The sequence below is a fragment of the Monodon monoceros genome, unplaced genomic scaffold (genome assembly GCF_005190385.1).
Source record: "Monodon monoceros isolate NGI ecotype Baffin Bay Population unplaced genomic scaffold, NGI_Narwhal_1 Super_Scaffold_22, whole genome shotgun sequence".
NCBI classification, from domain to species: Eukaryota; Metazoa; Chordata; class Mammalia; order Artiodactyla; family Monodontidae; genus Monodon; species Monodon monoceros.
Genome location: NW_021703779.1, coordinates 9,004,041 through 9,017,168, shown reverse-complemented (window position 1 = coordinate 9,017,168; position 13,128 = coordinate 9,004,041). Strand labels below are relative to the sequence as shown.

The 13,128-nt window shown below is 51.8% G+C and overlaps 1 protein-coding gene across 1 annotated transcript in view; it reads left to right on the top strand.

Annotated features, from left to right (window-relative positions):
• Nucleotides 1–817: 817 nt before the first annotated feature.
• XG (Xg glycoprotein (Xg blood group)) overlaps nucleotides 818–13,128 on the top strand; it is a 25,079-nt gene continuing 12,768 nt past the window's right edge. The window contains exons 1-3 of the mRNA XM_029241414.1: nucleotides 818–1,401; nucleotides 10,069–10,110; nucleotides 12,700–12,723. Coding sequence (XP_029097247.1) covers nucleotides 1,341–1,401; nucleotides 10,069–10,110; nucleotides 12,700–12,723 — 127 coding nt within the window. The 5' untranslated portion in view covers nucleotides 818–1,340. The remainder of the gene's footprint in view (nucleotides 1,402–10,068; nucleotides 10,111–12,699; nucleotides 12,724–13,128) is intronic.

The following is a 13,128-nucleotide window of genomic DNA, read 5'->3' as shown; positions in this document are numbered from 1 at the left end:
ACTAACACACCATTGTAAAGCAATTATACTCCAATAAAGATGTAAAAAAAATTAAAAAATAAAAGAACCTACTGTAGAGCACAGGGAACTCTACTCAATACTCTGTAATGGTCTATATGGGAAAGGAATCTTAAAAAAAAAAAAAAGTGGATATATGTATATGTATAACAGATTCACTTTGCTGTACACCTGAAACTAACACAACGTTGTAAGTCTACTATACTCCAATAAAAGTTTAAAAAATAAAAAAAATCTGGTGCTTCCAACCAGTTCTTTTTTTCTTTTTTGAAATTTTACTGAAGTATCATTGATTTACAATGTTGTGTTTAATTTCTGCTGTACAGGAAAGTGACTCGGTTATCCATGTATACATTCTTTTTCGTATTCTTTTCTGTGACAGTGTATCACAGGGTATTGACTATAGTTCCGTGTGCTGTACAGTAGGACCTTGTTGTTGAACCATTCTGTATATAATAGTTTGCATCAGATTGTACTGTAATATATATACCGAGATGTATGTAAAATTTATAGTTACATATAAATAATATATATATCGCATATAATATAATTTCTGTCTGAAAGGTGTAACTCAGGTGTATGCAATTGGAAACAAAATGCTTCCCTCCACACAGAGGGGTTATTTTCTAGAAGCCTATATCCAACCACTTCTTACACAGCTCAGGTGGAAAACGCGGAGAGAGGGCCAGGTGAAATTCCCTTCTCTGGCCCCAGCATCCCCAGCCAGACTGACTGTCCCGGCCACCTACAAAGAAGCTGAGGTCCACGGATGCAGCGCGACTCTAAAGGTACAGGGTCTTCAAGTCGTAGAAGCAGAGATTAAACATGAGTCTATACTCTGATCGTTGCCTTGGCGCTCTGCTGGGTCTGGTGTTGGCGTTGCCCTGCAGGAGGGTTCTGGGGAAGGACCCCGGGCAGGGAGTGTCCTGCCTGCACCCAGGGTTGGCGCCTTTGGTGCTGGTGCATCTCCCATGCCCGCGGGAAGCAGACCCAGAGCACCCATTGGTGCGGGGCAGCCACCTGTTTCCCCAGCATCCTGAGGCTGGTTGGCAGCGTAGCGCAGGGGAGGCGGGCTCCCCAGGACGCCCTTCAGCATATACAGGCACACGCCTCACGGGCTCCGGGCCGTGCCGTTTGGGACGGAACGCCCAGCCCTTCGGATTCTGGCAGAGGCACTCAAGTTTGGTTCATCCTTTCTGCTTGGAGACTGCCTGTTTCCCTTGCAAACTGGGAAGCAGAAGTCAGCACATCCGTCCAGCAAGGGTGGGGTGGCCGGATCGCCCAGCGCGCGCCCTGAAGGTTCAGCTGAACGGAAACCGAGGATGGAGCCCTGGTGGGGCCTCTTCTACCTCACGCTCCTGTGCTCTCTGATGCACATCCGAGGTAAGGGAGGGTTTGCTCTGGGGAGAGCTGCGTGGGTGTGCGTTTCTATCTGGCTGCTTTAAAAAAAAAAAACACAAAAACTCCGCCCCAAACCACTTCCACTCAGGAAATGGCTCTAAGGTGCCAGATTGTAGAAAAACAAAAAAAACAGACCAATTATGATGGCTTTGAGAGGAGAAAAAGGGGCCGGGTACCAATTCAGGGTCTGGGAATTGGATCCAGAAGTGTAGGATGTGGACTCAGTACTTAGACGCGAACTGTTCTTGTTGTCTGCTTTTGATCTCTGTGTGTCACACACGGAAAAAAGTGACCCGTGTTCCTGGGGCGTGTTGGGATTTTTCAATTCCTTGTTTTCGATTTAAAAGAATCAGTGCTGCGTTTCTGGATGGGGACAATGGAACTGAGACCCGGCTTGGTTCTGTGGGACTGATCACCCAAGATTGGGTTTGCTGGAAGGGCAGCCTCCGTTCAGGTTTTTAGACATTTCTCACCAATGTCACCCCTCCTGTTGGCAAATTAAAAGCATCTGAATTGTTTACGCCCCAAACTTCAGTACAGGTTCTTCTGGTGATGCCAGGATTTTGGTTTGTTGGGGAGCAGAGGTGGGGAGGGACCTAGTTTGGGAACTATTATTTACCCATGACATGTAGGATTTAACTGCAATTGGATAAGCTCCTTTGGTCCTCATTTGAATTTTAGGAGGTGGAGGCCCAGGCAGGATTTAAGAGTGAGAAGTGTTGTAGGTTAGGAATTGAAAGGATTTCATCTGTATGGCACTCTTGTGACATTTCCTGTTTATCCTGTTTGAGGATGGTTGTTTAGGGGCAGATGTGGTTTTGTGAGACATCCTGGCACCCAGAGCCCAGAATCTTCCCCGAGACCCTTCCGGGAATCCTTGCTGTCTGCACATCGTGCCCCACCCCGGCACGTGGGTCACGCAGAAACCCAGTCCAGGCGCTTGTGTTGGCAGGGAGATGTTAGCCCCTGAACTGGCACCAGGGCTGAGAAGAGCAAGAGAGCAGAGCTCTGATTCTACACAGACCCGCCCAGAAGCCGAGCCAGCAAAACCTGTCTGAGCGTTTATTCCTACTGCTGTGCACACAGTGGGAACTGTGGGTTTACCTGCGGGCTCAGGCAACTCAGCCTCCTCCCAGGCACGGTCGGGTTGCTCCTTTGGGGATAATGGGATGTCAGATTCCTTCAGCGCATCACGTGGCTCATCGTATGTGCTGGGGAAACTTGTTGTGGATTTAACCGCTGTTCTTCAGAAGAGAAGAAAATGCAGGAGCCGGCCCTGGCTGACGTTAGCTGAGTGCTTCCGAGGATGCCCAGGTTACGTTCTTTTGACGAGGGCGTGACTTGCGACAGGCTCTGCGGGTGTTAATCAAGTTCATTCTTGAACTTGGGCTGGGGCTGCCAGGCTTGGTGCACTTTTTCTTTCTTTCTTTCTTTCTTTTTAAATATGTTTCCTTTTTGGATCTAACACGGAACTTCTTTTTTTCTTTTTGAAGATGATATTATTTTATTTTATTTTTGGCCATGCCGCACAGCATGTGGAATCTTAGTTCCCTGACCAGGGATTGAACCCGTGTCCCCTGCATCCCTGCATTGGAAGCACAGAGTCTTAACCACTGGACTGCCAGGGGAGTCCCTTGATGCCCTTTTTTTTTGATGCCCTCTTATAGATGGGTACACGGAGGCACAGAGGTGTTCCATCATTTGTCTGAGGTCACATTGCTGGGAACATGCACAGGCAGGAGAGGTGCGAGGAGGGACGGCAAAGGTAATGAGGTCTGGGTCAGGGTGTGTCGGTGTGAAGACGTTGTGCAGCTGGCCCGAGACCGGGGTAGTTTGTTAAATGCATGGACCACCCCCTCACACCCCAAACCACCAGCAGCTGTCGGCATGAGCGAATTCACGAGGTCCCCAAACACTTCCTGCAAGGCTGTCAAGATGCTTGTTACCAAGGCTCCGGAAGAGCAGACTATCACTATGGTGAACGTTACTTAACCGTTCTTATAATGACTAAACTGTGTGTATAAGATAAAATAAGAATTTGATTATAGTCCTGAGGCATAGGGGTTTACAATTCGGCGGTGTCAGATTTCCAGTGTATTGAATTACCTTTCGCTATCAAACCTGGATGCACTTGAAGGACCAGGAGACCAAGTCAGGTCTTCGAAAAGCTGACAGAAGCAGAAATGGAAACTCCAGGGGCTGCTTGTCCTGTTTGGTTTGTTGAGGAAAAAATCTATCTACCTATCTACCTACCTACCTACCTACCTATCTACCTAGCTAGCTAGCTTCTGTCTACGTATCTATCAACTATCTAACATCTATCAACTATCTATCATCTAGCTAGCTAGCTATAATACAGGTATAACTCTAGATTTTGTATATATATATATATATATATATATATATATATATCCTTATATTCCCTTTTTTCCTGTATATCTATTGTATCCTGGGTATACATTACCATTTTCCTGTATCTATATTATACAGTGGCTCTGAAATCCCCTTCTACATGTATTGTATCTTCTTCTCTTATCAGACAAGACTAAACATTTGTGTGTGCTTAAACAGAGCTCCTTTTCTACCTACAGACTAAAAAAGTACCGGCATCCCTTGGTATTTGAGGGGGATTAGTTCCAGGACCCCCTGGGACACCAAAATCCATGGATGCTCAAGTCCCTTATATAAAATGATGTCATATTTGCATATAACCCACGCACTTCCTCCCGTAGACTTTATTTTTTTATTTTTATAAATTTATTTTATTTATTTAGTTTTGGCTGCATTGGATCTTTGTTGCTGCGTGCGGGCTTTTCTCTAGTTGAGGCGAGTGGGGGCTGCTCTTCATTGCGGTGCGCGGGCTTCTCATTGCGGTGGCTTCTCTTGCTGCAGAGCATGGGCTCTAGGCGCTCAGGCTTCAGTAGTTGTGGCTCGCGGGCCCTAGAGCGCAGGCTCCGTAGCTTGCGGCACGCAGGCTCTAGTTGAGGCGTGAGGGCTCGGTAGTTGCAGCGCGCGGGCTTAGCTGCCTCGCGGCATCGGGAGCTTAGTTGCCAGGCCAGGGATCGAACCCGTGTCCCCTGCATTGGAAGGCGGATTCCTTACCACTGGACCACCAGGGAAGTCCCCTGAAGTTTAGTATTTTTCAAAGACAATTGAGCCAGAGTCAAAAGGGGCACCTTAAGTTTGCCTGAAGGAAGTCGGGCTTTGTTCCCTGGGAGTCCTGCTTCAGCTGGGTGAAATCCCTCAAGGACAAGAAAGTCCTACCGACTTATGGCGTGCAGAGTGGCTTAATCTGCTGGTCCCCGGGCCTGTAAATTCCTATGTAAAGGAATGGAAAGCAATTGTCTTGAAGGGCAGCCGCTCCCGACACTGGCCGGAATAATAAAATCTAAGATCCTGCCTGCCTGTGAGGGGTGGGATTCTTATCCCCTGATGGACCCACTCAAAGGTAATTAAATGCAGCACCTATAAATTCTGCTGCTAACGCTGTACTTGGTGCCAGGGCTTTAGATAGTAACCAGTTTTCCCCCCTCTTCTCAGAGCTAGCCTGGGGCTGGTTTTCTCCTTCAGAGGGAATAATTCAGGGTTCGTTAGTGGGAACTGGGGCATGTGCCTCTACCGTGGTCGCCGTGGAGGAGTGGTGGGTTTTGTCTAGTGCATGATATCCTCAGCACCGTGTCATGATTATTCCCACAGCTCTGCCCTTTGCAAAACTTCCCTTTGTCCTGTAGGCTTGCGGGTCTGAGAAGTTGAGGGAAGCAAACTCTGATACAAAGCATCTTAGAATCTTGCTGGGGTAGAATTTGACTGGGGAGGGAGGGGATCGGTTACTAGAGATAACGAGAGAATTCCTCCAAGTGCCACTCAGGTGGTTTCGTCTCAAAATCCCTCCTAAGTAGCTTTGTTTTTGGAGGGTAGGGGTTCTTGGGTATGGTGCTAAGACCTCCCACCCAGCAGCATGAGCCATTTTCAACGCCCATCTCCAGGACGTCAGCAATGGGTGACCAGCCTTATGATCGCAGACCCCACGTGGCTCCTTTCCCCTCGGTGTTTACAGAGCCCAGAACATGTGGGATCGATTAGAAACCGCCGAGCCAGCTAAACTAAGCAGATCAGAAACACGTCTTAGGTTCCCAGCCCCGTCTTAGGCTCCGATTGAAAAAAAAAAAAAAAAAAGCTAGTGGAAGTAGTTGCCCTGGGGAGCTGCATCCCCCCTGCCCCCCAGCTCCACTGAGGCTGAACCTCTGAATCAGCGTCGCCCACCTGAGTGATGTCCCTGGCAGGGCTGCACCCGGTGGGGCTACTATTCGAAGCACATGGGGAGGGTCTTGGCTGCAGCCCCTCTGGGGCTAAACCACTGGCCTGCAGGACCGGATCGTCGCCAAGCCCAGGGTAGGGGAGCGCCTCATACTGGGTGCGGTCCGCCGGCTCTGTGCATGAGTCACGCCCACGGGCCTCCCAGTAGCGCCACAGCTAGGGACAGCTTCCTCCGTGACCCCTCCTCGTCAGAAGCATCTCCAAACGGAAGGAGGCTGCTGGAAAGAGAAGGGGACACAGAATGGGGTTAGGGCAGGGTGGAGGGACTTGGCTGTTCTCAAAGCCCCAGACAGCGCTCCCTGGCTTCCGGCTGCAAGAAGGCCAGCCGGCAAGGCTACCACATCCCCAGAGACGACCCAAGGCCCTTTTGGAAAACAGCTCCCGCCCAGCCCTGTTGGTTGGTTGTGCGATGGATTCGGGAGAGGCCAGGAGGAGACAGATAACAGAGGCTTTGATCATCTCAGAACAGGGAGTGGCCTGACGCTCAGGTTGGAGGACACTGTGTAGGTGCTTCTTCACGGACGCCTGGAACTCCTGGGAAGAGCCTGGTGAGAGTTATCTGTAAACTGTCAACTGGCGATTAGAATGCAAATTCCGGAGCTGCCCTTGTAGCTGAGGGCACTGGGGGCCCTGCACCGGTATCTGTCCTTTCAAACTGGAGGGAGGGTCAGCCACAGCCCCACTGGCAACCCTGGAAGGAATGTGTCTTCAGAGTCCCCAAAGCTGACGCTGATTCCTGTCACCCAGCCCCTGCACAATGACCCAGAGCAGAGAGTGGCCAGCTTGTCCCCAAAAGAGGACCTGGCAGAAGCTGGAGGGACACAGACCCTGGCCAAAGAGAAGGGCGATGAGGACAGATGCGGGACCTCCCTGTGTTAGAGACGGATCTCCGGGGTTTGGCCTCTAAACGCACTGAGCCCCGGCCTCCAGTCCGGACCGTGAGGCTGCCGGTGGGTGCCCTCTGACCTCAGCTCCTCTGCTGTCCAGTGCCTGGGCCGGTCCCAGCTCCGAAAACCCCTGCCTGGGGGCGTCCACGCACCGGGGTCCCGGTTCCCTTGACAGGCAGCCCCAGAAGCTGCCCCCATGGCATCCCAGCCGGGCCAGGCCAAGGGCTTCCCTGACCCCAGGCTGGACGGGTCAAAACGACCTCCAGGCAGACTCGGGGAGTCTAGGACACCCTGGGTCTAGGAAAACGGTGTCCCCCCCCCCCGCTTCCCGCCAGCCCCCTTCCAGGCACAGGGGCTGGGACTGGGGCTCCTGGAGGGTCTGGGTGCAAAACCTGACATTGCCCTTAGGCTCCTGGAAACTCAGGCCCCTCGGCTGGGACAAGGGCATGGTCGTAACACTGACGGCCCCTCGTGGGCGGAAAGAGGGATGCTCGGGTGACCTGCAGACGCTTGCAGTGGGACTTGGTACGTAGTAGGTGCTCATAGATGGTTGAGCATCCTAATAGGTCCCCAGCGACGTGTTCGAGGCAGGGCTGGTGCGGGGCAGCGGGGGCACAGGGGGGCGCCTCCAGGCCCCCACCTGCGCCGGCCAGAGCGACAAAGCGGGAAGCAGGTCATGGGGGCTGAAAGCAGTGTCTTTGCCTGAAGAAACCCTGCCCCGTACAGATTTAGGATTTCACGCAGGGATGCTTGAGCACGTGGATGGACCTTGAACACGGGATGCTCGGTGAGAGAAGCCAGACACAGAAGGACACACCGTGTGTGAGTCCAGAACAAGCCAGTCCACAGAGGCAGAGGGTGGGTCTGTGGTGTCAGGGGCTGGGCAGGGCAGATAGGGAGTGAGTCTTAATGCAGACGGGGCCTCTTTTGGGGGCTGAACATGTTCTGGAACCAGATAGCAGTGGTGGTTGCATAGCATTCATTATAAACATACTAAATGCCACTGGATTGCCTGCTCTAAAGGGGTGAATTGTATAATCTATGGATTCTGTCTCAACAGAGCTCTTTTCAAAAGCTCTTTTTTATCAGCCAAAGATGAGATACACGTTGGTCAGGAGCACAGAGGTTTTCTGATTGGGCTTCTCTAGTTTTAGAGGCGGCGAAGGTGATGGGTGGGATGTGTGTGGGAAGAAGCCCTTAAACTGGCAGGAAAGGAACACTCAGCTCGTTAAAAAGGTTTTGTGTTTTTTTTTTGAGATAAAATTCACATGCATCAGAGTCACCCTGTGAACGCTTTGAAAGTGAATAGTGCAGACATTTTTGTTTAGCATGCTCACTATGTTGTACAACCATCACCACCATGGAATGCCAGAATGTTCTTATCACCCCCAGAAGGAACCCCGTACCCGTGAGCAGTCGGTGCCAGTCCCCCCAACTCACTTGTTATCCACCCAAGTTTCTCCGAGTTGAGCTTGTAAGAAAACTGAAATCCAGCCTCCGCTTCTCTCCAGACCCTAGGCTTCCTCATAGTATTTTTAGCAAGTCTGAAACTCGCACGCCAACAAAATTTCTGGGCCCCCGAACACTGGGAGGGAGCCGGGGTTGAAATGTTTGTGAAATGCTTGCGGGGGTGTCACGGAGAGGCAAGGGCAGCGCGATTCTGGGCCTCAGTCCAACATGCATCCTGTCTTAGCCATAAAGGAATATATCCACAGTTCCAGCCACAGAGCCGCCACCATACCGCATTTCCCGAAGGCATCCCCTGAGGTGTAAACTGGGGTCAGAGTGTCTCTCGGTGCGTAAACCACTGTCTTCCACACGGCTCACGTGTCACCTCCTCCAGGCAGACCTCCAGGTCGGCTCACACAAGACGTGCAATTGCCCCCACTGCCTTGTGGTCCCCGCTGCACCCTGTCCCCACCTGTAGGGATATTCACGGGTCTCTCTCCCCTAAAGAACCAGGAAGCAGGGCTAGTGTCGTTGAAGGTCCCGTCCCCATTGGGTAACGGTGTGCCCGGATCAAATTCGCAGTTCGTAAATGTTTGCAGAATGCACGGGTTCTTTGGCTTTCCAAGACGTCTATGTGTTTTGCTCGAGGCAGCTGAGATCCTAGGAGCATCTCCCTCCTGTTTAAGACGGGGATACCAGGAACTTCCCTGGTGGTGCAGTGGTTAAGAATCCGCCTGCCAATGCAGGGGACACGGGTTCGAGCCCTGGTCCGGGAAGATTCCACATGCTGCAGAGCAACGAAGCCCGTGCGCCACAACTACTGAGCCTGCGCTCCAGAGCCCACGAGCCACAACTACTGAGCCCACGTGCCACAACTACTGAGCCTGCGTGCCTAGAGCCCATGCTCCGCAACAAGAGAAGCCACTGCAATGAGAAGCCCATGCACCGCAGCAAAGAGTACCCCCGCTCGCTGCAGCTAGAGAAAAGTCCGCACGCAACAACAAAGACCCGGCGCAGCCAAAAAAATAATTTAAAAAAAAAATTTTTCTTTTCCTTTTTTTTTTTTGCGGTACGCGGGCTTCTCACTGCTGTGGCCTCTCCCGTTGCAGAGCACAGGCTCTGGACGCGCAGGCCCAGCGGCCATGACTCACGGGCCCAGCCGCTCTGCGGCATGTGGGATCCTCCCGGACCGGGGCACGAACCCGCGTCCCCTGCATCGGCAGGCGGACTCTCAACCACTGCGCCACCAGGGAAGCCCCTAAAAAAAGATTTTTAATTAAATAAAAAGATGGGGATGCCATTGGCAGCAACATGGATGGATCTAGAAATGATCATACTAAGTGAAATAAGTCGGACAAAAAGACAAATACCATACGGTATCACTTATACGTGGAATGTAAAAAATAATACAAATGAACTTACTTACACAACAGAAACAGACTCAGACATAGCAAACAAACTTATGGTTACCAAAGGGGAAAGCAGGGGGAGAATAAATTAGGAGTTTGGAATTAGCAGATGTCAACTATTGTGTATAAAATAGATAATTAGCAAGGACCTACTGTACAGCACAGGGAACTGAATTCAATATCTTGTAATAACCTATAAGGGAAAAGAATCTGAAAAAAATATATATATGTATAACTGAATCACTTTCGCGTACAGCAGAAACTAACGCTATATTGTAGCTTAACTATACTTCAATGATAATAAAATAAAAAAGACGGGGGTGCCGTCATCTTCCTTCAGAGGCGTCTTTGGTGAGGGGCACAGCCTGCCAGGAGAGCCAAGATGTTGGCTTGACAAACACACCACAGGGGAAGTGGAGAGAGAGAAGGGGACTTTGGTCTTCCGCTGACCTCACGGTGGGTGCTGGGCTTGACCTTTGCACCAGGGGGGATGTCTGGGCAGGTGGGGCCAAGGGGGTGGAGACAGGTGTAATGGGGCCCCGACGGTCCCGTTGTGGTGTGACCTAGCGCCCTATGTCTCCCCACAGGTCAAGGTGACTTTGATTTGGCCGACGCCCTCGGTGACCCCGGTAAGTGCCCGTCTTTCTCTAGGAGATGCTATGCTTCGCAGCCTGTGTCAGCTCTGTGGTGCCTCGGGGCTGGGTGTGGCGGGGATTCCGAATTCCAGGCAGTGAGAGCTCTGTGTTTCACCCAAGATCACAAGCCCCGGGAGATGGACCTTCACATCCGGCCTTAGCTGTGGGGCTCTGTCTTATGTCTTGGTAGGTCTGGGCTCCCCAAGCCAGGGGTCCGCGCATACCCTGGAGGGTTTTCCTTCTCTTAAATGTGGTTCACCTCTACTCGCGGGGCATCTGCGACTTGGAAGACCCCCCTACACCCCACCTGTGTGTGGCCACTACCCTTGAGGTCAGCTGGACCTTCTTGCCAGCGGAAAGGCTGACTGTGCATCTCCTGGGCCCGGGAGGAAGGTCTGGATTAAGGCCCACAGTCAAGCTGGGTGGCAGGAGCGTTCAGACCTGGGGGCTTGGGGAGGAAGGAAAGGTTGTGACCTGCAGGCACAGTGGGAAGAAACATCAGTGCTTGTCTACTCAGAAAAACCAGCTTCTTCTGTCATCAGGAGAACCCCCGGTCCCTCATCGCACATCAATTACGGTGGATTTTCCGAGAAGTAAAGAAGGGACGTGATCACCAGACCCACTCAACTTAAATAAGGATGACAACCAGGGCTTCCCTGGTGGCGCAGTGGTTGAGAGTCCGCCTGCCGATGCAGGGGACGCGGGTTCGTGCCCCGGTCCGGGAAGATCCCACATGCCGCGGAGCGGCTGGGCCCGTGAGCCATGGCCGCTGGGCCTGCGCGTCCGGAGCCTGTGCTCCGCAACGGGAGAGGCCACAGCAGTGAGAGGCCCGCGTACCGCCAAAAAAAAAAGAAGCTTGAGAACGAGGGGACAGTGTGGCCTCCAATAGCAGCCTGTCACCACTTCTCCACTTATGAGCCAGGGGGTGACACTTAGCACTTCTGTACTCTCAAAGGAGCTGCTTTTTAAAATGAAAATACACCTTAGGAATCATAAAATTTTAACAATATTTCTTCTCTAGAGAATGGCATTTTGAAAGATACTCATTATCTAAGTTTTTACATTTCTGATATGTTGGAATTTTTACTATGTATTATTTTGTAATCAGAAAAATTGCAGACATGTAAGAAATAGAAAGAACAAAATAATGGAGGCAAGACCTGCTCCCTCCCCAATTTTCCCCACTAACTGAGGCTTTTGCTAGTGGTAACCGTGACAGAGCAGATATGAGATTGTCAGAGCACCAGACAAGCCTAGTGATGCAGATCAAAGCTGACACACTGCTTCCCCCATCTGACTGCAATGGTGAAGGGCTCAGTCCTTCCCAGAGTGGACGGGCTGCGAGGTCAGGGTTATAGGAGGGCCAGTGGTTGCAGCCACACTGCGGGGCATTGGGAGGTACCCCCCCACATTCAGCCTGGGTGGTCGGCACAGGGTCTGGGATGGATAAAGAAGGAGCACGCCCAGGGTAGGGCACACGCAGCTGAGGGCTGTGGTGCAGAATCACGGGAGGCGTTTTATCGATTAAAAAACATCATCAACCTGTGAACTGGCAATTCCCCTCCTAGAAAAAGGGAAGGATTGAAAGGAGAGACTCAGACGCATACGTGTTTACAGCGGCGTAACTCATCATCGCCAAAAGGCAGAAGCCACCCAAATGTCCATGGACGGATGGATGGAGAAACAGCCTGGGGTCCATGCACACAGTGGAATGTGACCCAGCCATGAAAAGGAGTGGAGCTCTGACCCAGGCTACCACGTGGATGGACCTTGAACCCACGATGCTCAGTGAGAGAGGGCTTCCTGCAGAGAGGAAGGACCCTGTCCACTGTGCACCCGGCAGTTCCAACCTCCCTCACCCTTGTCAGGTGCCACCCCTCCGAGCACCTTCCCCCAACCTCTTCCTCCTGCCCCTGTCTGCCCACCCACACTGCACCCCCAGACTCACTGAGCCTGGCAGACAGGTACTCTGCACCTGATGCCCCGTCCATGAGTGCTGACCTCAGGGAACCGAAACCACCTGGGAAGCTGTGGACCACCGCGTTTACGCACCCCCGGCAACAACAGGCACTCCGCAAACTTCTGTCACGTGAAGAAACACGGGCAAGAAAGTGAGAGAAGCGTCGTCCTGGAATCGGGGGAAGCTTCTCTCCAGATCTGCCTTCACCCGCCCTACCTCTGCTCTAAAGGCATGTAGTCACCTTGCACGTTTGTGGGGCACCAGCTCTGCGCCCTCTACCCTCGATGCTCTTTGCTCAGTCGGTCCTCCTGCTGGCGTCCCAAATCTCGCTACCCCACCTCCTGCAAGGCTCGGATGAAACTTACTTCCTAAGGAGCTGAGCTGACCACCCCAAGAAAGTTTTGCTCCCCCAGCGGGACCTCTGCATAGCTCCCGTGGGCGTGGGTTTTAAAGATGCTTTTGTTCTCCCCCCCACCCCCGAATACAGAGTGGAATTTGTGTTCATATCATGTCTGTGTTAGCGCCTTGAAATTCTCATTGTTTATTAGGGCGTTAACGATTCTTTCTTGGAGCTGCACGTAAATCCTCGATGCATACTGAATGTATGTTCTCTCTGTCCACAGAGCCCACCAAGGAGCCGAGCTCAGGTGAGGGACTACCTGGCTGCACAGAAATGAGGCTGCGCCCCTGAGATGAGGTTTTTGAAGGTGTTTCTAGGGACGTGGAGTGTGTGAAAGAGGGGCAGGTGTTTAAAGCAAAGCCTAGTCCTTGGGGAACTGGAAATCAAAATCACAGTGAGACATCATTCCTACTAGGACTGCTAGAATCAAAATGTGGGCGATACCAAGTGGCGGTGAGGGTGTGGAGACATTGGAGCCTTCGTGCGTTGCTGGTGGGGATAGAAAATGGTGCAGGCTCAGCGGAAAACCGTCTGGCAGCTGCTCAGAAAGCTACGTATAGAATTTCCCTATGACGCAACAGTTCTACTCCTGGGTATAGACCCAAATGAACTGAAAACAAGGATTTCAACAGAAACACGCACACTTAGGTTG